The following is a 25,722-nucleotide window of genomic DNA, read 5'->3' as shown; positions in this document are numbered from 1 at the left end:
GGCGGGGCGAGGAGGGACGGGCCTGAGCGGCCTGAGGGCCACGCTCTGGCTGCAGGCACTGCGAGCGGGAGACCATGTCCGGGAGCAGCAGCTGCAGCCAGACCCCAAGCCGGGCCATCCCGGCCACTCGCCGGGTGGACCTCGGCGAAGGTGTGCAGCTGCCGCCCGGGGACTACAGCACCACTCCCGGCGGCACCCTCTTCAGCACCACCCCGGGAGGTAGGCGCGGGCTTCGGGTGCTCGCGGCGCGGGAGGACTGACTGGGCAGAGCGGGAGGGGTCGGGAGTGGCCAGTTGGACAGGGCGACGGGGCAGAGGGGCCCGACGACTGGAAAAAAGGGCACCACGGACACAGCGAGGGTCACGAGCGGATGGCCGCTTCCCATTGCCTGCCCTCTGAGTGCGTCCTCCGAAGCCCCGGCTGCAAACTACCCCAATTCGTTTCCTCCTGGGAGAGACAGCCGAGTCTCCCTACCCAGACGGATACGCACACTTCCAGAACAACCACATGCTGAGGTGTGCTGCCTCTTGTGGGTGTGGGGCGTACTGAGGGAAAATAGCGCCGGCTCAGGGTGGCCTGGAAGCAAGGAGAGGCCTGGCCTGGGGTTTTTAGGGGATGGGATGGGCGTTCTTTTTTGGGGTAAACGACTCTTGCAGAATCCCTTTTTCCTTCCCGAGGCGCCCCCAGTTTTGCGTTGGGCCTCCGCCTCTGACGGAGGATTTGGGCCGAGGGCTCTCTCCTCCAGCAGCGCCTCACCTGCACCTGTGGCAGGTTGCCCACTTACGCATGTGGGATCTACGCAGAGGGACCTGGGGCCGCGGGCAGGACTGTGCAGAAAAACACGTTCTTCTGTCCAGGGGGAGGGGGAGCCTTGTGACCTCCCTGAGTGTATAAGGAAGAGGAAGCTGAACTGGCACGGGTTGGGGCCAGCCTTAGGCTGCCCCCGGGAGCCAGGCATTCCTCCCAGCCCGGGAGCCCCGGCGCACAGGCGCTGATGAAACCTGCCCGCGCGTTTGCATGATGAAATCCTCGTGGCTCACCACTTCCCTGCCATCCCCGCGCTGCCCTCAGCCCGCTTTGCTCTTCTCCCCTCCCCTAAGCCCTCATCCACCGCTCCTGCCCAAACTACTCGAAAACTACTCGCAGACAGTGGCGCTCCGTTGAGAGGCACGGGTGCAAGTGGAGTCAGGGGAGCAGCAGCGTCGCGGGCCACATCACATGCTTATTTTCTCAGGCTGCGGTCCCGCCATCAGCAAGCACAGCCAGATCCGAGGTCTCGGGCCGTTTGATCCAAAACATACAACGTTAGAACTGTTAGGAATCACAGATGTACTTGTTTCATGAGGCCCCAAACTGGAAAACACATGTCCCTTGTCCGATGTCACACCGTTTCCTCAGATTGAACGAGAAATACTATCCAAGTGTAGAGGGGAAAATGCTCTCTCTTCTATTAAAAATGATCCAAGGAAAAGTTCTCAGTAAGCCTTCTGTCCACCCTTGACTCAAATTCTCTTTCCATGCTTTTGTAGTCCATTTGGTCTGCTTTCTCTGTGTCATACTGTGTCTGCCAGGATCCTTCCTGACAGTTTTGGGGTTCTTCAAGTGAGGGTGTGCATCTCTGATCTTTTCAGAGTGGGCACTGAGGCAGCCCTGAAGGCTCAGAGGTGCCCTTTTCTGCACTCTTTATTGCTGGATGGGGACAAGTCAGATTGGAAGGCACAGCCAAGGGCACTGTTTACAGGGAACTCTGATCTACTTCTCACCTTGGACTGGGAAATGGGTTTTTTGTTTGTTTTTGGTAAACCTCAGCATATCTCCCTGCCTTTGAAGGTCTCTAGTTGGGAGAGAGGGAAAGGGGCTCTGAGATCAGAGTGTAACTCCGTTTCTGAGGCCAACTGGAGGGAAGCTAGCAGTGCCAGGAGCCTAAAGCCAGCTTTCTTGTCCTGGAGTGTCCAGCAGGACAGGCATAACGCACAGGCTGTAACCTGGAAAAACACACCTTGTTTTTGCCAAAGTCAGCCAGTCTGGTCTGCCTCAGTTAGCCAAGGCTTGGAGTCTTCCTCCAAAGCCTGCTTCACCCTACTTCTTTGCCAGGGCAAAGAAGCTTAACCTAAGGAAAGGTCATTTCTGGCACCCTTTTGCTGTAGCCTTGAGTGCTCTTTCTCATTCCTCAATATACATGTGAATTACCTGGAGACCTCATTTTAATGTTTCTTTTTGAGAGAGAGACATAGCGTGAGAGGCAGAGAGGAGTCACAGAATCCGAAGCAGGCTCCAGGCTCTGAGCTGTCAGCACAGAGCCTGACGTGGGGCTCGAACCCACGGACTGTGAGATCATGACCTGAGCTGAAGTCAGATGCCTAACCGGCTGAGCCACCCAGGCACTCCACCCGGAGACCTCATTTTAAGTGCAGACTCTTGATTCTGTAGATTCTGCCATTGGGCCTGGGATTCTACACTTCTAACCAGCGCCCAGTGATTGATCTAAGTACTACACTGAGTACTCAGGAATGAGTGGACTGTGACTTCCCTCACCTTTGCAGATCTCAGGGTCTGGCAAAATGCTGCTGCTCTCCAAGTAAACTTCTTTTGAGGTTGGGTTTGGCATCAGCCCTCAAACCAGGCTCTGGAGAGAGTCTGCACAGGTGCCCATGCTAGTTTCTTTGCAGGTGTCAGGAGCTCTTGGAGTGTCCACAGGTCACTCTTGCTGGGAATGGCTCTGCAGTGTTTGTCCCCAGAGGAACAGGAGCTGTGGTTGATTTGAACCGTCTCATTCCTCAGGCTCTGATTTACTTTCCATGGTCATTAACCTTTCACAGGCTAAAACACTGATCTGGTTAGAAGTCTGGAGAACTTCAGAGAAATTTGTTGAAAGGAGTGTTGCTTATGAATGTTTGAGGCTTAAAAATCACCAGTGACACCATAGCCCCGCAGAACCTTTGAATGGTCAGAAACCTTCTTCCACCCCTCTCCCATCAACCTCCACGTTCCCCATTTCATGTTGGATTGTTTGACCCCAAAGCCACTAGGGTAGCTTGGCTGGTAATCATACCTAAACCCTGTAACTGGGTAAGGTTAATCAGAGGTAGGCAGGTGGGGCTGCAGGTGTTAATGGCACCCTGATATAGACAAACAAAGTCTATGCCCAGAAAGCTTACCTTGGAGCAGCTCCCAGGTCTTTGGCTATAGGACAGACAGTGCTGGGAAGAGGAGGAGGTGGCCTGGGCACTGAAGCTACATCTGTCCACTGAAGTCACATCTGCCCAGAGCATAGCCAGTGTCCGGAGACCTCGGTCACACAGTGGGAGATTATGTCTCCTAATTACCCAGGGTCGACAGTAACTCTGATGAGACTAGGGTCTCATTATTCTGGATGGGTTAAAAGAACTTGGACATTAAGGCAGTGAGGGAAATGTAATGGGCCCTCTTCTCCCATTGAGCTGAGCTTCCTATTAAGACATTTAGAACATTCCACACTATGTCCCTCATTAAAGACTTTGACGGGGAGCCCTGGTGTAGAGCACCCCAGACTCCCTCTGATGCCCACCAGACTCCATGTGTTTAAGGCATTGACCACATCCAGAACCTGGAAAACAGTCTGACCTCAAGGGCTTGGCTTGCTACTTAGGAAGATGAAGACACACCTGAAATAGAATTAGAAGCATCAAAGTTGTAGCCGTAGAATGAGGCAATTAGGCAGATACCCCCACCCTTCATAACCAGTAGAACTTGTATGATTCTCATTGTGAGAATTGCCTGCTCCAGGTCGGCAGCCTGCTAAGCCTTACATTCTAGCAATGCACACACAGCTGTGAGATTTTAATTGCCTTCACATTTTGTTGTTGCTTTTGTTTCCAGTATCCTCAAAGGATGGCAGGGCCTTATTTGAAAGAAGAGTTTGATCTTTTACATATTGATTTTTTTTTTTTTTGAAAGAGCAAAAAAGTCCTCCATTACCAAATTTAGTAAAAGGACAGGCAGGGTGGTACCTTGTCTACTGTTGTCATCAAGCAGTGAGGCCTTTTCTGGTGTGGGTCTTTAAAGTTTATTTATTTATTTTTGAGAGAGAGCGCAAGCGGGGGAGGGGCAGAAAAATCCGGAGCACAGAGCCCTATGCGGAGCTTGAACCCATGAACTGTGAGATCATGACCTGAGTCCAAGTCTGACGCTTAACCCACAGCCACCCAGGTGCCCCTCTTGTGTGGGTCTTTATTGATATCCTTGCAAAAGAGCGGGAAAGGGGCAGCGGGACCGAAAAAAGGATTGCTTCCCAGGGCGCAAGTTTTGAACCAGGAGTGTTCATTTTCACGCCTACGTTTTACGTGTTCACACAAACAAAAAAACCTGTTGCTTTCTGGGCTTAGAGCCACGCCAGTGTTCTTCCTCCATTATGATTCATGACAAATGAATCACATGTGCTTGTTTACATGTTTGTTCCCTGGGTAGATGGGAAGTTCTTTCCGAGCAGTCTTACTCATCTTTGTATTGCAGTGACTGAGTGCTGAGTCTGGTGTTTAGCAGGTGAAGAGTTGAAAAGAATCCTGGAACGACCGTATTCTCAGGGTAACCTAGTTCCTTTGCCACCGGGCCTGGGTCTGAGCTGGCTTAATGAAGACATCTAAATTTTTCTTTTCTGCTCTTTCAGTTGCAGGGCATAATTGCTTACCTTGGAATGTCCCAGGGGCAAGACTAACTTTCCCTGAACTTTGTCACTTATCCCAGTATTGCTAATACTACTTTTTCCAACTATTGCACAGAAAGTAGAAGGAGGTAGCCTTTATACTGAACGTGTCACTACTGGGGCCAGGGTCTCAGACACTGGGATTGATGCTCCTTATTTACTTGTTTGCACCCAACCTCACTGCTAGGCAGGAGTAAGTCACATCTGCCCAGGTCATTTGGATGCTCCAGGACATGGGCAACACAAGGTGCCTTGCAATCCAGTGCCCATGCCCCTGAAAGTTTGAGAGAGTTCAGATACTAGGCCCCGAGTATCACAACACTTAGTAACTTCAACAACAGCAACAGTAAATTCTTTAGGCTGGTTGGGCATTTTCTGATGATCTCCCTGAACTCACTCATCTGGCTGCATACAGTTAGCAGCTAGATTGTCTGGGGCTAGAAGGTCCAAGATGGCCGTACCCACATATCTGGGGACACCTGGAAGGCTGGGAGTTCTCTCTTTCCTCTGTATTCTATTACTCAAAGCAAGCCACAGGGCTACCCCAGATTCCAGGAGAGGGGAGATACCAGCCTTGGAATGAGAGGAGCCTCCTATAGGGACAGGGATGGGAAGAGTCCCGGGGCCACGTTTTCAGGCAGTCTTCCACAAGGGCCAAGCCTCAAAGAGTGGTCCTTCGAGGGAACTTAACTGCCCATCCTGCTGTGTGGCTGCGCAGGGCCAAGGCCAGGAATTAGAAGCAGACCAGAACTGCAAGCCTGTGAATTGACTCTTGGTTTAAGAACTGAAGACACCTTCCTGAAAACACAGAGCTCTCGATCCGATGCCCCGTTTTCAAGGCCTTATGTTCAGCTCCACAGAGCAAACTATGCGGGTGGCCATGATGCCAGGCCGCTGGGCCATACCTTCCACTGTGTGTCATGCCCCTCCTTGCTAACTGCTACCTAGCCTGCCTCCTCTTTCCTCCTCAAAGCAGCTAGGCTTTGGGAACTCCCTTCAGAGGAGCCCACGCTTGCCCACCCTGCCCAGCACTTCCATCTGAACATCCTTGATTTTCTGGAGTGCTGGCAGTAGGATGGAGTCAAGTTCTGAGGCCAGCGGTCCAAAAATGCGTAGGAGTGAGAATCCCAGGAGGTGCAGGTGCAGGTGGGTTCAGAACTCCCCTTGGTTTCCTGGTGACACATACAACGCGGAGGTTAACCAGGTCTGTTGCCTTAGAGAGAGTGCGTGTGTGTAAATCAATTTCTCTCTTCTGGTCTTTGGAATAAAAGGGGAAGGCAGGCCTATCTTAATTTGCTCAAGCGGCCATAACAAAATACCACAGACTGGGTGGCTTAAACAACAGAAATTTATTTTCTCACAATTCTGGTGGCTGGAAGTCCAAGTCAAAGTGCCAGAAGGGTTGGTTTCTCCTGAAGCCCTTCTTGATGGTTGCAGATGACTGTCCTCTTTGCTGCCACTCTATGTGGTGTGTGTGGTATCTCCCTCTCTCTCTTATAAGGACACCAGTATATTGGATCAAGGCCCTACCCTAACAGCCTCATTTTAACTTAATGACCTCTTTAAAAACTTTATCTCCAAATTCAGCTACATTGAGGCTGGGAGTTGGGACTTCAGCATATGAATTTGGATGCGAGGGGTTGGGGGGCAATTCACACAAAAAACAGAGCCCCTCCTCTTTCCAACCACAGCTTTTGTTGCTGTGTAAAGGGAGGCATTTCAGATGGAGGCTTAATCTGCTTGGCCTGGGTGCATTTTGAAATGTTTGGTTGGGGTGGGTGTGAGGGGGTTGAGGGAAGGGGAAGGAGCTTGGCCAGCCCTTAGAATACTTATTCCAGCTATTTTGTTCTGCACATTTCTGTAAAAACTTTGTCCCTCCCACTTAATTTTCAAAAACAAAATTTTTATTTTGGTGTTTATTTTTTGAGAGAGAGACAGACAGACTGCAAGCAGGGGAGGGGCAGAGAGAGAGGGAGACACAGAATCCAAAGCAGGCTCCAGGCTCTGAGCTGTCAGCAACAGAGACTGATGTGGGGCTTGAACTTACAAACCACAAGAGCATGACCTGAGCTGAAGTCAGACGCTCAACCAACTGAGCTACCCAGGCACCCCTCTCCTGCTTAATTTTCAAATAAAGCGGACTCTTCCTCACATGTCAGGGCCTCGAAGGGAGGGACTAGTGAGAGGGCCCTTTGTTACTCACTGATTGCCCTCATTTGGTATTTGAGGATCTTCATGAGATTCCCGGCCCCTAAGAAACTTCCAGACTTTGGTTCTCTTTGCAGAGCTGGTAGGGCCAGAGATGAAGAAAAATCTCAGACCAAGCACACCCTGATTGTCTCCCCAAGATATTCTCCTTGACAAGGTGGCTCTGCTTGCTAAACAGACTGCCCAGCAAGGAAAGCCACCCTGACGCATCGAGCTCCTGCCTGGTGTGTGGCGGGCGGTTGGGAGCCCCCCCCCCCCCCCCCCCGGTAGACCCCGCGTGTTGGCCTCCAGGTTGACACAGAGCTGCTGGCGAGAGCTGAATGTAAAATTATCCGGAGTATTTTGTTCACAGGCTGCTGGCTTGCATCCGAACAAACGTAGGCATTTGAGCCTCCCCCAAGCATGTTGTGAAACACTCTCCCTTTCCCTGGAATGGGAACAGCAGTTCTAGGAATTCTGTTCTTGTACTCTGGCTCGGCCTCACGTCCCCCCCCCCCCTCCGCCCAGGGGAAGAATGTTTCCATCAGGAGAGGCACAGGGGAAAGTGAGGAACAAGCAAGGCTCAATTTACAGAAATCCCTGCCAGCCCCATTTTGAAGCTGAGTGTGGCTACTGTGGGAAAATGGAGAAGAGATCAAGGCCAGCCTCTCTCTCAGGGAACATCCTGTTCTGGCCAAACACTCAGAAGAATAGGTAGCAGTCTGGAGACCCCTGGAATGTTCCCAGTTGCCCGTGCTGGCTAAGGCACGGTAGCCTGGTCTGCCTTGCTAGTTTTAAACAGAAATTGGTGTTTAGGACTGGAGGCAATACAGGTTAGGTCTGCCCCCTGGATGTCCATGGAGGGGACAGCCTTTCTGAGCCTCAGCTTCCTGTCTGCCAGTTGAGGATACTGTATCTCCCTTGTGGGGAGTGGGGGATGGGGCACTAAGACCTGGCCTGTCAGGCTATGGGCAGTGATTTAATCTCCACACTAGTCCTGTGAGGTGTGGATTTTGTTAGTACCGTCCTCTTAGAGCTGAGGAATTCAGCGGCCCTTGAGAGTTGAGGGGCTGTTACACGGCATACCCAGGTTTGAGCCCAGAACTTGTGCCTCCAAGCCCCGTGCTGTTTGCACCGCACTGAGCACCTGCCAACCAGCTCCTAAAAATAAATGGTAGTGTATCAGACCTGGAACAGACCCTAAAGATTACCTACAAAGCCTGGCACATGGTTGGTACTTTAAAAATAGTTTGAATGAGCCTAGTACACTGCCCTTGTTTGCAAGTGAGGAAAACAGACCCGAGGGGAATGTCTGCATTGCTTTGTACATTCAAAGAAACTGCTGTCACCACAAAGCATGTCTTGAGAAAAAATACCATTCTTGTATTTGGCGCACATCTGAAGTTTTCAAAGTCCCAAATGACACTGGTTACCAAACGTGCCGAAGCGCATGTTGGTTCTTGAAGCGTGTTTCCGTGGGCCAAAAATAGGATAGAGGGTGCCCTTACCCTACCCCTTTCACCCCCAGTCTCTTTTTCCAGGGTTGCATACCTCCCCTCTGATTCGTCCCAGCTCTGAAAATATAATTGGTCCCTAAATCATGTCATCTGAAGCTGTGCCAGTCATAATAGCTAGGATTTGTTTGCATAGGGCTGACCTCATGTCAGCCTCTGTTGTATTCCACACCATAACCCTATGACGTAGGCACCATCATCATCGTCCCCATTCTACAGAAGAAGAAATGGAGGCACAGAGAGATTGAGTAATAACTTGCCCAGGGTCAGTAGAGTTAGCAAATGGGAGAGCTGGGTTTCTAACCACTAGACTGTATGGGGAGAGGAGCTCGTATTCATCCTGGCGTGTTGTACCCATACCCTCTCTCTACAGGGCAGGTAACTCTTGCAGCCCGCTGGACTTAACATCTTCCCCACGTGTGTTTATGTGGTGACGTGTTTAAAAGGCTTTCACTTCGGGGCGCCTGGGTGGCTCAGTTGGTTAAGCGTATGACTTCGGCTCAGGTCATGAGCTCAAGGTCCGTGGGTTCAAGCCTGCTTCAGATGCTGTGTCTCCTTTTCTCTCTGCCCTTCTCTCTCTCAAAAATAAACAAACATTAAAAATAAATGAATAAAAAGGCTTTCACTTAGAAAATAGACTCAGTTCTTCTCTACAAGTAGTTCAGAACCAAACCTGACTGCTACCCCAGCACCCAGCAGGATCCCAGCTACACAAATGGTTTGAAGCATGGGGGGGCGGGGGTCTGCCTCTGTTCTTTTCCTACCCTGCTGGGAGGCAAGTTCTGGATACCCCTGCTCTGTACCTCCAGTTTCTCCAGTCTAGACCACCCTCAGTCCATAGACCCATTCCACTTTGGGAGAGTGCAGAATTGGGGTGACACTGATTTCTCTGGATGCCTCTGACTTTTGGAGGGCTTGATGTCTCTGTCCACACTGGCACACACAGGGTAGATCTCTCCCCTGTCTCTGATCCCCACATATGCCTCTGCTCTCAGACTTTACCCACTTGACTATAGTTGTTTGTTTACAGATCTTTCCAACTAAATTCCGAGTGAGATCAGGAAATTGTTCTTTACATGCCTAGCACTTGGCATGGTGCTGGTACAAAGGGGTTCAAATACATGAGACCAATACACCTGTTTGGGGATGCAGGATCAAGCAAAGATTGATAAATGTGTAGGTGAGGGTAAACACTTGTCCATGGAGGTTAACACTTATCCCTGGATTGGTCCCTATCCTTGGATACATGTCCTGGGAGTTACAGTCTAGCATGGACAGGGCCTAGCACACAGCCCAGAGAGGTGCTGGAGGGACGGGCTCACCACTCCACTTACCCTGCCCAGCAGAGAGCCCCTAGGCTTTTTGTGGGGAGTGAGGGGAGTCTACCTAGTTCCGGTCAAGGCCATTTTCACTTGACTTACTAGAAAAGACATTCTGACCCTATATCCTTATTTATTTGTTTGCTTAATGCCCTGTGTGTTAGAGTTTTGTATTAAAAAACAAAATATACTCAGCGTAAAAGATGTTCGTCTTGCCTTGATCCTTATCTCACCCCCAGAGGTGACCAGACACAAAATACATACAGTTCTGTGACTCTTCCACACAATATGTTGCAGACAATGTGCACTTGTTCCAAATAGTAACCACACAGCACCGAATTATAGGTCTGATCCATACTTTAACCTGTCCTTTAATTTAAAAAATAAATCAAAGTTTTATATACATATATATGTGTGTGTATAATTATATAATTCTATCTTCTTTTGTATGTACTTGATTTTTTTCTGTAATACAAGTATGTGAACATTATTTGTAAATTGTTTATGTAGGTAAGTAGTTAAATCTCAAAATTACTGAAAGCCTCCCAACAAAACAGTAGCCCTGTACCTCTCTCCACCCCCATCTCTTTAAAAAAAAATTTTTTTTTTACACTTATTTATTTTTGAGAAACAGAGTGAGACAAAGCGTGAGTGGGGGATGGACAGAGAGAGAAGGAGACACAGAATCCGAAGCAGGCTCTAGGCTCTAAGCTGTCAGCACAGAGCCCGATGCAGGGCTCAAACCCACAAACTGTGAGATCGTGACCGGAGCCGAAGTCGGACGCTCAATCAACTGAGCCACCCAGGCGCCCCCCCCCCCCCCCATCTCACTCTTTAGATGCAGCTAACATTTTTCAGCCCTTTCTCTGGGGATTTACTTCCATATTTCTGACTTTTTCTTGACTTTTATTGATAGTTGAGGACTTATTGTCTGTACACCCTCATCTCTTCCTTTTTTTTTTTTTTTTTAATTTTTTTTCAACGTTTTTATTTATTTTTGGGACAGAGAGAGACAGAGCATGAACGGGGGAGGGGCAGAGAGAGAGGGAGACACAGAATCAGAAACAGGCTCCAGGCTCTGAGCCATCAGCCCAGAGCCTGACGCGGGGCTCGAACTCACGGACCGCGAGATCGTGACCTGGCTGAAGTCGGACACTTAACCGACTGCGCCACCCAGGCGCCCCTCTTCCTTTTTTTTTTTTAATGTTTAGTTTTGAGAGAGAGAGAGGGAGAATGCGACCTGGGGGAGGGGCAGAGAGAGCGGGAGACACAGAATCCGAAGCAGGTTCCAGGCTCTGAACTGTCAGCTCAGAGCCCGACATGGGGCTTGAACTCACAAGCCGTAAGATTGTGACCTGAGTCGAAGCCGGAGGCTTAACCGACTGAGCCACCCACGTACCCCTCTCATCTCTTCCCATTCCCTAATTTAATTATATCACAAATTAAAAAAAAAATACACATTATTTTTATTACTATGGCCCTTGATGAGCCAGGTAGTTAATTATTGTACAACTTAGAAAAATAGAGTTAATAATTGCTTCATTTTAAAATGTAATTCGTTTTCAGGGGCCTGGCTGGCTCCGTTTGTAGAGCATAGGACTTTTGATCTCAGGTGTGAGTTTGAGCTCCACATTGCGTGTAGAGATTACGTTTAAAAAATGTGCTTACACTCACTTTAAGGACCCCAGGTTCAAAAGTAACAGTGTTGGCCCTACTTTGGGGTCTAAGAATAGGCGTGATGGGTGAAGGACCTGGACTGTGGCAAGTAACCTGTTACAGACTTACGAGGTGGCTATTTGAGGCTTCTGGTGAAATCTGCACATCTGTGCTTCATATCTGTTTCCTACCCTCTAACCCACACCTGTGCACTTGTTCTGTGGTTCTGGTGTCTTGTAATATTACTGGGTAGCCAGAAACAGGTGCAAATGCGTTGAGGTTTTTGCTGTGTTTAGCATGATCGGCAAGTTGTGAAAATGTAGAAACACACAGAAAAGGTCCAGTGGCATAAAATAAATGCAGAGCTGGAAGTGGACTCCCTGGGGCTGCTAGACTTGGTACGCTGGACTGTGAGCCTGTGATGAGCTTCTCGTCTCTGTATAGATGCAGTGTTCTTAGCCTTAGTGGAAAACCTTGGTTTGGTGGTTTCAGCCTAGGGGGGCAAATAGATTGTAAAGGACAAAGCAGTATCTCGGTAGCATAGACCAGTGCTAGCCCTGTCTATTGAAATAGAGAAATGGACTTAGCTTAGCCACAGAGGTTTAAACTATCTGGTTGTCCCATACATGAACACAACCCGGGGCTCGGATACACAGTTGTATTTAGTGTTTTGTGGTCTGCTAGCCTTTCCAGCCCAGGAGCTTTTGGACAAACCTCTGTCCTTGTGTGAGGTTCGTTGTTGGGATTTTGTGTTTGTTTTTGTGAATATTCCATCCCTGAGCTGTGCAGGTAGACAGATGTGATTCAAAACTCACATTCTGAGGTGTTTCTTGCAGCAGAGTAATTGGTTTGCAGGAATAAGTCACGCTTTTCCGCTCAAGGTGGGGGAGGGGTGGTAATCCATGGGATAAACTAAAGTTAAGTTGTTAGGAGAATTTGATTGGAAATTTTAGCTTTGAGCTTTGTTGCTCTAGTTCCTGAAGTAACTTGGAGATGCTCCTCAATTGTCCATCCACTGCTGTGATTCCTTGGGTCCCACCCATTCTTTCACTTTAAGAGAAAACAAGTAATTGTTGCAGGAGTGTCTGTATTTTGCAGCTGCCCTTTATAAGAAGCACTTTTTCCAAATAAAACAATTTTTTAAAAATGTGCTTAGTTAAAGGATGCCTGGGTGGCTCAGTCAGTGGAGCATTTGACTCTTGATTTCGGCTCTGGTCATGCTCTCACAGTACATGTGTTCAAGTCTCACGTCGGGCTCTGCGCTGACAGTGTAGAGCCCACTTGGGATTGTCTCCCTCTCTCTCTGCCCCTCCCCCACTCACTACTCTCTGTCTTTGAAAATAAATAAACATTTTTTTTAATTTTTTTAATTTTTTTAACGTTTTATTTATTTTTGAGACAGTGAGAGACAGAGCATGAACAGGGGAGAGTCAGAGAGAGGGAGACACAGAATCTGAAACAGGCTCCAGGCTCCGAGCTGTCAGCACAGAGCCCGATGTGGGGCTCGAACTCACGGACGGAGAGGTCATGACCTGAGCCGAAGTCGGCCACTTAACCAACTGAGCCACCCAGGTGCCCCAATAAACATTTTTTTTAAATGTGCTTGGTTTTCATTCAGGTAAGTCTCCCACACCCTCCAGCACCTCTAAAATACTAAACAAAATACAGTTTTACACACAAATTCGACTTGTGGATTTATCAGTACATTCTTTCCTTCTGTCCTGAAATGACAGGGTTTGGTGGCTCTAGAACGGTTCTAGTAGCTGCTGACATGAGATCTCCTGAAGCCCTTCATCTTATTCTAATTTTGTTACAATATTCATCCTGTAGCTTTCTGAAAATGTTTCTATTATACTTTTACTTGGTTAGTATTTGGCTGGGTATAAAATGAGGCCAAAATGAATTCTCCCTGGAGATTGTGAAGGCATTGACCCACCATCTTCAGGTTTCCAGCCTTGCCATTGAAAACATTTATGCCATTTTTATTCCCAATCCTTGCGTGCACCTGCTGTTTTCTCACCCTTTCTGGAAGATTTTAGGATCTTTTTATCCTCAGTGTTGTGAAATTCTGCAGTGCATGTTAAGTTGGTGTTTTTAATTCATCACACAGGATACTCAAGGGGCATTTCAAGACTGATCTCTTTCAATTCGGGAAATTTTTCTTCCCTTTTTGTCTTTTTAGGTAAATTCCTCTTAGCAGTTTGTCTTTTCTCTCTTTCTTAACTTCTTGTTATCTGATGCTGGATTTCTAATTTGGTCTCTTTTTGCCTGTTATTTTTGTCTTTCTGTTCTTTAAAGTCTTTAAAAAGTTAGGGTGCCTGGGTGGCTATGTCGGCTAAGTGTCTGGGCTCAGGTCGTGACCTAGCAGTTCAAGGATTCGAGTCCCGCATCGGGCTCTGTGCTGACAGCTCAGGGCTTGGAGCCTGCTTCAGATTCTGCCTCTCCCTGTCTCTGCCCCTTCCCTGCTTGCACTGTCTCTGTCTCTCTCTCTCTCTCAAAAGTAAATAAACGTTAAAAAAAAATTCTCTCTCTCCCTCTCTCCCTATCTCCCACTCACTCTCTCTGTATCTCTGTCTCTGTCTCAAATAAATTAAAAATATATATATTCTTTCAAAAAAAGTCTTTAAAAAGTTGAAAAGTTTAAAAAACAGTAAAGTCTGGGGCGCCTGGGTGGCTCAGTTGGTTAAGCGCCTGACTTTGGGTCACATCATGATCTTACATGAATTGTAGCCCCACATCAGCCTCTGCTAATAGTGCGGAACCTGCTTTAGAACCTGTCCCTCGCTCTCTGCCCCTCCCCCACGTTTGCTCTCTCTTTTTCTCTCTTAAACTTAAACAAACAAACAAACAGTAAAGTACCTTAACTGTTTCCTTCTGTTGGTTTGTTTGGATCTCTCCTTAGATGTAAGCTTTTCTCAGAAATGTATGGAGACATCTGGCTGGTTATATTTAAGAGTTAGACACTCCAGAGCTGACTGGAAGCCCTTTGTGAGGTCTGGAGGCTGGTGGGTTCAATCTGGTGGCTAGCTGGTATTTTTCATTGGGAATCCCCTTCCCAAAATCAACTTCTTTTTTTTTTTTTTAATATTCTGTATTTTTTTTACGTTTATTTTTATCTATTTTGAGAGAGAGAGCGCCCACAAGAGCAAGCAGGGGAGGGGCAGAGAGAGAGGGAGACAGAATCCCAAGCAGGCTCCTCACTCTCAGCACAGAGCCCAACATGGGCTTGAACTCTGTGAACCAGAGATCATGACCTAAGCTGAAGTCAAGAGTCAGACGCTTAACTGACTGAACCACCCAGACACCCCCCGAAATCAACTTCTATTGGTCTTTATTTTTGCTGTTTATTCTAAAGCAGAGCAGGGAGGGGGGTGTGAGGCTCACCATTCAGGAGGTCAACCTAAACTTAATTTCTCTGTCTCCCCTCCCTCCTGGGGTGAGGGACATAGGGGACCTCTCCCCATTCCCATTTTCCATGTTGACTCTAATTCCTGAACCTTCCTGGGGTTCTTCAGAACCCCGCTTCCTGGTGTAATGTCCACCCCTACCTCCCTGCATTAAAATTTTTTTTTTAACATTTATTCACTTTTGAGAGACAGAGAGCATGAGCAGGGGAGGGGGAGAGAGAGTGAGATACAGAATCGGAAGCAGGCTCCAGGCTCCGAGCTGTTTGTTAGCACAGAGCCTGGTGCGGGGCTCAAACCCACGAACCTCCCTGCATTTAGATGCCACCCTCATCCTCTCTGTTAGAACTATTCCTCCATTCACTTTCTGTGTTCATGTATTATGATTTGGGGTAACAGTTTGAGCCCCACTTGCTTCCAACTTGAGTATGGGCTTCTGTTTCTTGTTTTATTTCTCGGTGTTTACGAGACTTTTGAGGGAAGCATCAGGGAAAAAAGTGTCTTGGCGTTGCCATCTTAGAGCCGCCTGGATCCTCAAAAGCTCTTCCTGATCTTGTTTGTAGAAGCCTAATGGAGTTGGATCATGTTCCCTAATATAGAGAGAAAAGGTAGGCCCTCGGCTGAAAAGGATTATGTGGAGACCACGGGTGTGAAACCCACATACCCCAGAAGACCACACCTGACCGACACCCAAGGTGCTGCCTGCTGCTCAGCGCTTTATAGGGACCTTTGCATTCCCCCCCCCCCCCCCCCGGTTTCCATTTCCTGTTCCTGTATGCAGGCCAAGTCCCCAGCTCCTGGAGACTGCGTTTCAGCCAAGGGTACCTATTTTTGACGATATGAGGCTGTGTATTTTGCTGTTTGCCTCATCTGTGGGAGACATAGGGAATTTCCAGAAGATCACTGTTGCCATGTATTGGTGGATCCCATGAAGGGACAGGGGGAAAAAAGGGTTAAAAAGCTAAAACTGCTTCCACAGGAAACATTTCCACTACATTGATCTCTAGCTCACATTCCTCACTGACCCCGGATGAGTCAGTGGGGGTTAGTGGTCCCCTCCTAGGCTTGACACCTTGCCAGCTGACTTTCTGAACACCACTGTTCCTGCCCCCCGCGTGGCCTCCCTCCCCAGCTGAAATACTCCCACAGTGGGCATCTTGGGAACCACCTCTGCTGGCATTTGGTTTCTGGATTTTATTAGCACAAATGAGGATTCCTATTTTTAAACAAGTGGCCTACCTAGGTGGAGGGCAAGGGGCACAGAAGTTCTTTCTTTTTCTCCTTTAAGTATAATTAATGACTTAAAAATCGCCCGGTATAGACCCCCAAAGAACTGAAAGCAGGCTCTCGAAGAGATAGTTACACACCCAGGTTTACAGCAGTATTATTCACACTAGCCAAAAGATGGAGGGTGAATAAACAAAATGTGGCATATCCACACAATGGAATATCATTCAGCCTTAAAAAGGAAGGAAATTCTGAGACATGGCCAACAATGTAGATGAACCTAGAGGACATCATGCGAAATGAAATAAGCCAGTCACAGAAAGACAAATACTGTATAATTCCACTTATACGAGGTACCTAGAGCAGCCCAATTCATAGATACAGAAAATAAAACGGTGCTTTCCAAGGCTTAGCGGGGAGGGAAATGGGAGTTGCTATTTCATGGGTGTAGAGTTTCAGTTTCGCAAGATGAAAAGCATCTTGGAGATTGGTTGCAGAACACTGTGAAGGTACTGAACACTGCTGAACTGTATACTTAGGAGTATTTAAGATGGTGAATTGTATGTTATTTGTATTTTACCACAATTACAGAAAAATTTCTGGGGGCTAGTGGCCTTTAAAGAGCTTCTCCAGGAGTGCTGACCCCCCTCTTTCGTTTTTTGAGACCCTTGAATCTCCAGCTCTTAGGTTCCACTCAGATGGGGTCAGTTCCCTATTCTGTGGTGAACAAACCAACAAAAAAGCAAAGCTGGAGGGAGGCCAGGACAGGGGAGACTCTTGCCGAGCCTTGAAGATTAAGAAACAGAGAAGAGTGGTCCCTCTCTGAAGCCAAGGCATTTACCCTCAAGGAGAAGGCACTGTTGTTCTCCATTTGTAGCCCACTGGGCTCACAGCCCTTCATGTTACAGACGAGGAAACTGAGGTTCAAACGGGGGAGGAACAGAGGTCTGTGTGCACAGGGTCACACTACTGGCCAGTGGCCGAGCCTAAAATGCAGCCTGGGTTCTGTGTTCTTTGCTTTACACTGTCAGCACGGAGCCTGCTTGGAATTCATATTCTCTCTCTCTCTCTCTCTCTCTCTCTCTGCCCCTCCCTTGCTTGTGCTCCCTCTCTCATTCTCTCTCTCAAAATAAACTTAAAAAAAAAAAAAAGGAAGAAATGTGAACTGTGAACTTTAGCCCACATAGTGATGATGAACAAGACTCAACTTCAGCATCATTGCCTCTCAGCCAAGGAGAGCAAGGCTCTGGGTAACTTAGGGCCAGAGTCAGACTAGGACATCCTACATGAGTAGGCCAAGTGCACGTTTTGGTGTCTCTGACCATTTTTCTGCTCTTTAGCATCCTAGCCCTCAGCAGAAGGACCCCGACCCCACGCAAGCCTACTCAGAGCCCAGAGATGCAAATGAATTCCTCTCTAGGATGCCACTCACAGAGAGCCAGTGCTCAACATCTGAGACGGGAGTCCCTGCTGTTGGGACAGCACACTGTCATAGCCTTTAAGTGAGGGAAATATTTGAGGGCTATTGATAAGGAGGGGCATTCCTGAAGTCTAAACCATAGCTTCTAGCTGCTTCTCCAGGAAAATACCAAATGGCGGATGACCTTGGTGCTGTGGAAATGGGAGGCCAAGAAGGCTTCCACAGAGTCTTGGGCAGTGGCATCTGTGGCCAGGGTGGGGCCGTGGAGCTCCAGGAGGCAAGGCCAAGGACAAAGAGTGGGTCTGCATCACCAAGCTGGGCCGCCTAGTCAAGGACATGAAGATCAAGTTCCTGGAGATCTGTCTCTTCTCCCTGCTCATCAAGGAATCTGAAATCATTGACTTTTCTTGGGGGCATCCCCCAAAGATGAGGTTTTGAAGATTATGCCGTGTAAAAGCAGACCCGTGCTGCCAGTGGACCAGGTTCGAGGCATTTGTTGCCATCAGAGATTACAATTGACACGCTGGTGTGGATGTTAAGTGCTCCAAGGAGGTAGCCACTGCCGTCCAAGGGGCCATCATCCTTGCCAAGCTTTCCATCATCCTGGTGCAGCAAGGCTGCTGAGGGGGGGAGACAAGATCAGCAAGCCTTATATTGTCCCACGCAAGGTGACCGGCTGCTTTGGCTGTGCTGGTGCACCTCATCCCTGCCCCCATGGGCTGCACTGCCACCCTGGGCAACTTCACCGTGGCTACTTTTGATGCCATTTCCAAGATCTACAGCTGTCTCACCCCTGGCCTCTGGAAAAAGATGGTGTTTACCAAGTCTCCCTATCAGGAATTTACTTGCCATCTTATAAAGACCCACACCAGAGTGTCTGTGCAGAAGACCCAGGCTCCAGCTATGGTCACCACATGGTTTTATACAAGAAAAGTAAAAGGAATTAAAGCTTGTTAAAAAAAAAAAAAAATCAGGAACACCTGGGTGGCTCAGTCAGCGAAGCATCCAACTCCCGACTTTGGCTCAGGTCATGATCTCACGCTTCATGAATTCGAGCCCCACATTGAGTCCTGCGCTGACAGAGCCGAACCTGCTCGGGATTCTTGCTCTCCTTCTCTCCCTGCCCCTCCCCTGCTTGCAGTCTCTCTCACCCAGAATAAATAAATAAATATTTAAAACAATATTTTAAAAGATCATAGCTTCTAAGCTCCGGGCACTTATTCCCTCTGCAGTTTGCATTACAGTTGCAGCTTGCATTCTATATTAAGTATTTCTCCTTATATCCCATACCTTCTTAACTTAGTTTTTGTTACTTTATTTAATGATGTGCATTATTTATAACATACATACTATTATATTAAATTATATCCTGTTATGTATTGAAAGGAAACTTGATATCACGACCATATATGGAAAACCTGATCCACTTACCATAAATAGGAGGTAACTATAAAAAGAAATATGACACCAAGAGAGTTTTAAATTCTATCTGGATTCCACTGCCTGCTGAAGGCTTTGAGCCTGAAACCTGCTCTTTGTTGAAAAGGAAGAATCAGGAGTGTGAGCGAGGTGTTTAAGATAAGTTACTAGTACCACACTGGTGCTTTAGAGGTAATCCTGATTAAATAAGAACCCAACATGAATCGCTTCTCATTAGTCACTGTTCTTTGATGAAATCAGCTGATTCTCCCACCAGAATCCCGGGTCCTGGACTTTAGAAAATTCTCCTTTTTAAGGTATCACTCAGGCAGCCGTCCTCACAGGATGGCGGGATGGGATGGGTCCAGGGTGTGGGTGAAGGACCAACTCCCTCAGAGTTGGTCCTCGCCCTGGGGTGATGCTTGGGAAAGGAGAGAGAAGAGGGAGTGGGTAGAACACAGACCATGTGCGAGCCCTGAGGTGCAATGACATGTCAGAGCAGGTGTCACAAGGGGACACACGTAGCAGGAGAGCCTTTGGTGGGAAAGGTGGAGCCCATGTGGTACTCCTGTCCACAAAGCCCAGGAAGGGAAGTGTTCTCATTTTTACTAGTCTGGGGGAGTCACTTAATTTTCTGTTGGCTCATCTGTAAAATGGAGTTAAAGGTTCTGGATATCCCTGGGGCACCTGGGTGGCTCAGTCGGTTGGGCATCCGACTTTGGCCCCGGTCATGATCTCACAGTTCGTAGGTTCAAGCCCCCTTAGTAATAACACTAAGCACTGGCTAGGTATTCGAGCCCCACATGGGCTTTAAGGAGAGAGCCCTGGATGTGCTGATCCGAGGGGAAGAAGCATGGCATGGTGGCCTTGCCAGGCCCCTCTTCCATCAGTGTGCCCCACATGATGGTGTTGGTGGTTCTGAGGCAGCAGAGTAGGGCTGCAGCCAGACACCTGAATCTGCATCACTCCTCTTTTCCTTTTTTCTTTCCAAATGTTTATTTTTGAGAGAGAGTGCTAGCGGGGGAGGGGCAGAGAGAGAGGGAGACAGAGGATCTGAAGAGGGCTCTGTGCTGACGGCAGAAAGCCTGACACAGGACTCGAACTCAAGAACCGTGAGATCATGACCTGAGCCGAAATCGGACACTCGACTCACTGAGCCACCCAGGTGCCTTCCCTTTTTGTTTCTTTTCTTTTCTTTCTTTTTTTTTTAAAAGTAAACTCTACCCCAAAGGTGGGGCTCAAACTCATGACCCTAAGATCAAGAGTCTCATGCTCTACCAACTGACCCAACCAGGTGCCCCGGTCTCACTCCTCCTTGATCTGGCTTTTGCAGAAAAACTTGCTGCCTCTGCTGCAGCCATGCCTCAAAGATGTGGAAAATGCACAGGCAGGAGGTTTGAGATGGCTTTTCCAATGTCCCTGCCTCCTCCCAGGTACCAGGATCATCTATGACCGCAAGTTCCTGATGGAATGTCGGAACTCGCCTGTGACCAAAACACCTCCACGAGACCTGCCCACCATTCCCGGGGTCACCAGCCCTACCAGTGATGAGCCCCCCACAGACACCAGACAGAACCACCTGCGCAACAGCCCAGAAGAGAAGCCGGCAGGTGGTGAGTGGCCGGGCTTGGCCAGGCTCTCCCTTGGGAAGGGAACATATGCAACCCGTGGGTCCCTTTCAGAGAGGAAATTTCAGGAGGGGGATTGATGGTGGCTGCCCCACCCTCTGTGGAGCAGCTTAGAGTGCAGAGGTGGCGTTGGGGGACAGTATTGTCACCAGTGCCAACTTTCCACGTGCAAGGGGTCCAAGAACTCCAGGAGAGGTGACTTGGCCCCATCAGGTAGTCTAATTAGTGGAGAGCTTGTTTGAAATGAGGGGGACTCCACACAGCAGCTTTCATAAATAAGTATAACCCTTTGTATCATTGTATTAAAGCATTTCTGCTTGTCTGCCTCATGTGGGCCACACCCACAATGTGCATGTGCAGGAGAGGACTTCTCAAAGATACGGTGTACTTGCCCTCTAGGAAATCACATGTCTGCAGGATCAGAAAGGCACCCAGAGTGGCTTCTGTCAGGGTATTGGTCCACTAGTGGATTCTTGATGAAGACAGGTAGAAACCGTGCAAGCGGTTATTTCTGCAGGTTTGACACTGGGCAGCTAGGTCCTTCCTGGTATCTCTCCCCACCTTCCCCCTAAGTAATCAGAGCAGCCACCCTGGTAGAGGGCCGTGTGAATGTACTCTTTGTGGTATCATGACTAGCTAGCCAGAGCGTCTGAGTGCTCCCATTGTGGGAGAACATAGTGTAAGCACTTGCAGATGACCTGAGTCAGATTGGAACCCTCTGACCCTTCCCCCGGAAGGCAGTGCACCAAGCCCAGACAGGAAGCAGCTGGGACCTCAGGCTGGGTTGGCCCTGCTGACAGCAGCAGAGCCCGTGTACCCAGGGCCTGCAGGATGTGATTCATAGTTACCCAGCGAACCCCACAGCCATGACAGGCAACCCTTGCCTTGCCTTTCCTTTCAGACTTGGACAAGAGTGGGAGGGAGGCAGAGTTGGGCACACAGAGCCGAATGAAAGACGGCACCAGGCAGTGTGGCTCCCTGCCTTTCATTAGAGGATGCAGAGAAAGATGGATAGATTCATGTGGTCAGTGAGGTGGTGCTTCCCAGCCACCCACTTTTGCCTCAAACCAAAAACCGGAAGTTGAGGATGAAGGTGGTCACACCTGACATTGCTGAGCCAGCACTGCCTGAAGGCTATCCCTAACCCCTCCCAGTTTCTGGAGCAGTGATCCCCATAGCAAATGCAGTGGTGGCCCAGAGGTGCCCCAGGCTGACAACCCTTAACCCACAATAATGGCCTAAGAGTTCCATTGTGATGGGGTGGTAGGGATGGACATAGTTTTTCATTTTGCTGAACAGGCTATTAGCCAAAGCTCCTAGCCTAGCCTTGGACCATATATTTGTGTAAATATAACCAGAAGAAGTGGCCAGTTTCCCCGTGGGGGCCAGAGCCGGCATCTCAGTATATAGAACCAGAGAGCAGCCTTACCCAGGAGATCATGAATGAGGCAGCTCCATTTCAGAAAACAACTTCCTGCAGCATGAGTTACTTGGAGATTTTTGTGGAAAGAGTTAGGGTGAGGGCAGTGAGTAGCTGAACTACCAAAATAACTCCTTTACTGCAGAGTCAGGCTGTTCTGCGGGCAATTGGACATATGCCTAGTAGGTTGTATTACCATTTTCTAAACCACAGCTGACACAGTTGCTTAAAAAAGTTTTATGTTTAAGGAATATTTTTCTGTGAGGTTGTATTTTTGTTTTAATTTTTTTTACGTTTATTTGTATATTTTGAGAGAGAGAGAGAGAGCACGACTGGAGAAAGGGCAGAGAGAGGAGAGAGAATTCCAAGCAGTCTCTGCACTGCACGGGGCTCGAACTCATGAACTGTGAGATCGTGACCTGAGCTGAGATCAAGAGTCAGATGCTTAACCAACTGAGCCACCCAGTTGCCTGTGAGGTTGTATTTATGTCAAATCCAAGTAACCATTCACTTTTATTAAAAACAATAAAAATTGGCTCAATTGGTTAAGTGTCTGACTTCGGCTTGGGTCATGATCTCGTGGGTTTGTGAGTTTGAGCCCTGTATCGGGCTCTCTGTTCTCAGTGCAGAGCCCACTTTGGATCCTCTGACTCCCTCTTTTTCTGCCCCTCCCCTGCTCATGCTTTCTCTCTCAAAAACAAATAATATATTTTAAAAAATAAAAATCAGTGGTGGCTGGGTGGCTCAGTTGGGTTAAGCGTCCAACTCTTGATTTTGGCTCAAGTAATGATCTCACGGTTGTGAGATCAAGCCCCAAGTCAGGTTCTGCACTGGGCCTGGGGGCCTGCCTAAGATTCTCTCTCCCCCTTGCCCTCTGCCCCTCCCCCGTTTGCACATGCATGCTGTCTCCAAAAAATACAATTTTTACTTTATGTTTTTTAAATATTTTTGAGAGAGAGAACGTGAGTGCGTGAGTCGGGGAAGGGCAGAAAGAGAGGGACAGAGGATCTAAAGCGGGCTCCGCACTGACAATGGAGAGTCCTATGTGGAACTCGAATTTGCAAACCATGAGATCATGACCTGAGCCACAGTCGGATGCTCAACTGACTGAGCCACCCAGGTGCCCCCAAAATAAAATATTTTTAAAAAACAATAAAAATTGTATGAAATTCGGGACTGCCACTTCTTCTGTGGGCATACCTGGTCTCCCTTCTTCCTTTGGGACTAGGGAAGAGAGCACAGCTGGACAGGGAAACTTCAGGCCTGTTTCTAGGAATTCCTAGTGGAGTTCTGCCCTCCCTCCATTCTCCTAGTCTTGTAGGAACAACAAAACGAAAAATAATAAACCATCTCACTGGCTTCTAAAATGTGAGCCCTACCATTCATCCATTGCTTACCTGGCCATCTGTCCCTTCTCTCCCCAGGTGAAGAGTCACAGTTTGAGATGGACATTTAAAGGACCAGCCATTGGATTGAGTGATGCCTCTGGGCCCCTCTGGCCCTTCTTGGGAAGAGTAACACCAGCCAGATCTCTTGCAAGTTCTAATCCTGGGCAGGCGTTGAGCTTGGGGCCGGCCATCCCGGCCCTCTGCTCCCTTACTCAGGGCACCTGCTCCCCCTTCCTCTTCGTGAACACCAGCAGATACCTCCATGTGCCTCCATTCATGCACCCTAAGGGGAGTGACTCTCGGGAGCACACCCTGCAGCCCAGGGCCAGGAACTGGACATGGAGGAGCCCTTCTGAATGATTGTCCGGCTCTTCCAGCCCCATCCTCTGGGGGCGTACCCACCCCTTCCTTAGGTCGGTGTTGTGGGAAAACTGCCCTCCCCTCCTTCCCTAAGAGAGGAAATAAAAGCCACCTTCGCCCTAGGGCCAAGAGTTGGCCCCTGTCTGAGCTCTTTTCAACTCCATGTGGATAACTAACCCCAACTACAGTTTCCATGGTGCCTCTAAGCACTTTCCTATACTTCTCCCATTGCTTCTCACATTGAACCTCTAAGGTAAGTAGGCTAAGTGTTCTCCTCATTGTACAGCTCAGAGAAGTTAAAATCACATACCAGTAAATGACGGATGGCACTGGCTTGGAGCTGTGCTGCTCTCCATCTCTTGTTGTTCAGTGCTGGGTGTGATTTCTTTCCTGGGCTTTGTCCCCCAAGCCTGTCAAGTGACCCGGTCACCTTCATTCTGTCGCCTGTTCCCTGCAAGAGTCAAAGGGAAGAACCTGAGCCTTGGCTGATACAGGCATGCACCCCTCATATTTGTCCAGTGATCCCTTCATGTGAGCTGTCATGGGAGGGCACACACATGACACAGGTGCTCTGTCTTGAGGATTTCACTGACACACAAAATTCGTCCCTAGGGAAAGGGAGTATAAAAGAGACTGTATAGGATTGGTTATCAGGGAGTGGTCTGTGCAAGTAAATGCTTCATGGAGGTGATGCTACAGCTGGGTTCTGAGAAGGAGTGGGCTGGGGAGAGGCAGGGGCCCAGAATTGCCAGGGTCAAGTGATCTTGGGGAACCAGGACATACGAGGACATGACATCAAGTTGCCCGCTTTAGCCAGAGCAGGTAATTTGTGTGGGTGGGGACGGCTTGTATAAATGGCCATAAAAGGGCCAGATTTCTCAGGGCCTTAAATGCCAGGCGGAGGTCTTGTGGAGAAGCAGCAGGTGTTTCTCATTATAGGATATGCTGGGCATGGGTGGCCTTTGGCAAGAGGCAGTGGTTGACTTGGACCTTACAGTTCTGGACTCATAACACTTGTCAGTCTACCATTTGGGAGCAGCAGGCCTTAGTGGTCAAGTCCTTTGCCTGGACTTTTCTACAGCCAAGTTGGAGTCCCCTCCCCCCACAAGGACTGTGAAGGCAGCTGGAATCGGTGTGCCTGGTGAGGGTGTGTGGAAGGGCCCAGCCGTAGCGGCATGTTGGCTCCAGGCACACAGGATACCCTTTTCTTATAGATGGAAAGTGATGGGCGCCTGGGTGGCGCAGTCGGTTAAGTGTCCGACTTCAGCCAGGTCACGATCTCACGGTCTGTGAGTTCGAGCCCCGCGTCAGGCTCTGGACTGATGGCTCAGAGCCTGGAGCCTGTTTCCGATTCTGTGTCTCCCTCTCTCTCTGTCCCTCCCCCGTTCATGCTCTGTCTCTCTCTGTCCCAAAAATAAATAAACGTTGAAAAAAAAAATAAAATATAGATGGAAAGTGAGACTGGAGAAGCCATCAGAGCAAAGACAACAACGGAAGCTCTAACTAGGTTCAGCATGGAGACCAGTCAGCCTTCCCCATCCCTTAGCTTTCCAGTAAAAGCATCTTACCCTTCCCTCCTGACATCCAACCTGAGGTCTTACCCACAAGTCTACATGGTAGATCTAGTCCCCTTGGCCCTACATCTTACGGTCCAAGAAAGTGTAAAAAAGAGGCTTCTCTGACAATAAGGAAATCATAAGTTGTACGCCTTTCCCACTGAACAAAAGCATCCTTCAGGAAACCCAGGTGTTTCTTGAACATCATTTTAGCTGGATGCTATGGAGTGGCCAAGATCTAGGACAGTCCCTGCCCTCGAGGAAGTTAAAATCTTAGGGAGATAAGGCTCCCCAGGCCCAATTGAACATCCCAGTGTAGTGAGTCGTAAAGCCTTTGTAGAGATATCCTAGGAAACCATCAGAGTTTGGCCTGCCCACCCACTGACATCACCAACAGCACTGTTTCTGGCAGTTGGGACCCCAGTGACAACTGTTAGGACAGACACCACATGCTGTGAAGCAGGGAATACAAAGAAGTGTTTCAAGCTGTAGTATATGTTTCCAAGGTATCGACCCGGTCTGGAGACGAGAGTTGCTACGAAT

At 48.6% G+C, this 25,722-nt stretch overlaps 1 protein-coding gene and 1 pseudogene across 1 annotated transcript; both read left to right on the top strand.

Moving 5' to 3' along the window:
* Window positions 1–54: 54 nt before the first annotated feature.
* EIF4EBP1 (eukaryotic translation initiation factor 4E binding protein 1) lies at window positions 55–23,770 on the top strand. The gene is made up of 3 exons (XM_030312634.1): window positions 55–219; window positions 20,261–20,440; window positions 23,300–23,770. Exons 1-3 carry the CDS (start codon window positions 75–77, stop codon window positions 23,329–23,331), a joined length of 357 nt encoding a protein of 118 aa, XP_030168494.1. The 5' UTR covers window positions 55–74; the 3' UTR covers window positions 23,332–23,770.
* LOC115511664 lies at window positions 17,592–18,411 on the top strand (annotated as a pseudogene).
* Window positions 23,771–25,722: the final 1,952 nt, after the last annotated feature.

This window comes from Lynx canadensis, chromosome B1 (genome assembly GCF_007474595.2).
Source record: "Lynx canadensis isolate LIC74 chromosome B1, mLynCan4.pri.v2, whole genome shotgun sequence".
In the NCBI taxonomy this organism is placed as follows: domain Eukaryota; kingdom Metazoa; phylum Chordata; class Mammalia; order Carnivora; family Felidae; genus Lynx; species Lynx canadensis.
The sequence above is the reverse complement of the archived record's forward strand: the minus strand, read 5'-3'. Positions and strand labels throughout refer to the sequence as shown.

Bases quoted from the DNA above. Each gene is read 5' to 3' on its own strand.
- EIF4EBP1 (XM_030312634.1), top strand. From the start codon at position 75: ATGTCCGGGAGCAGCAGCTGCAGCCAGACCCCAAGCCGGGCCATCCCG. The intron at 220-20,260 runs GTAGGCGCGGGC...GCCTCCTCCCAG, and splicing joins CTTCAGCACCACCCCGGGAG to GTACCAGGATCATCTATGAC. The intron at 20,441-23,299 runs GTGAGTGGCCGG...TTCTCTCCCCAG, and splicing joins AGAAGAGAAGCCGGCAGGTG to GTGAAGAGTCACAGTTTGAG.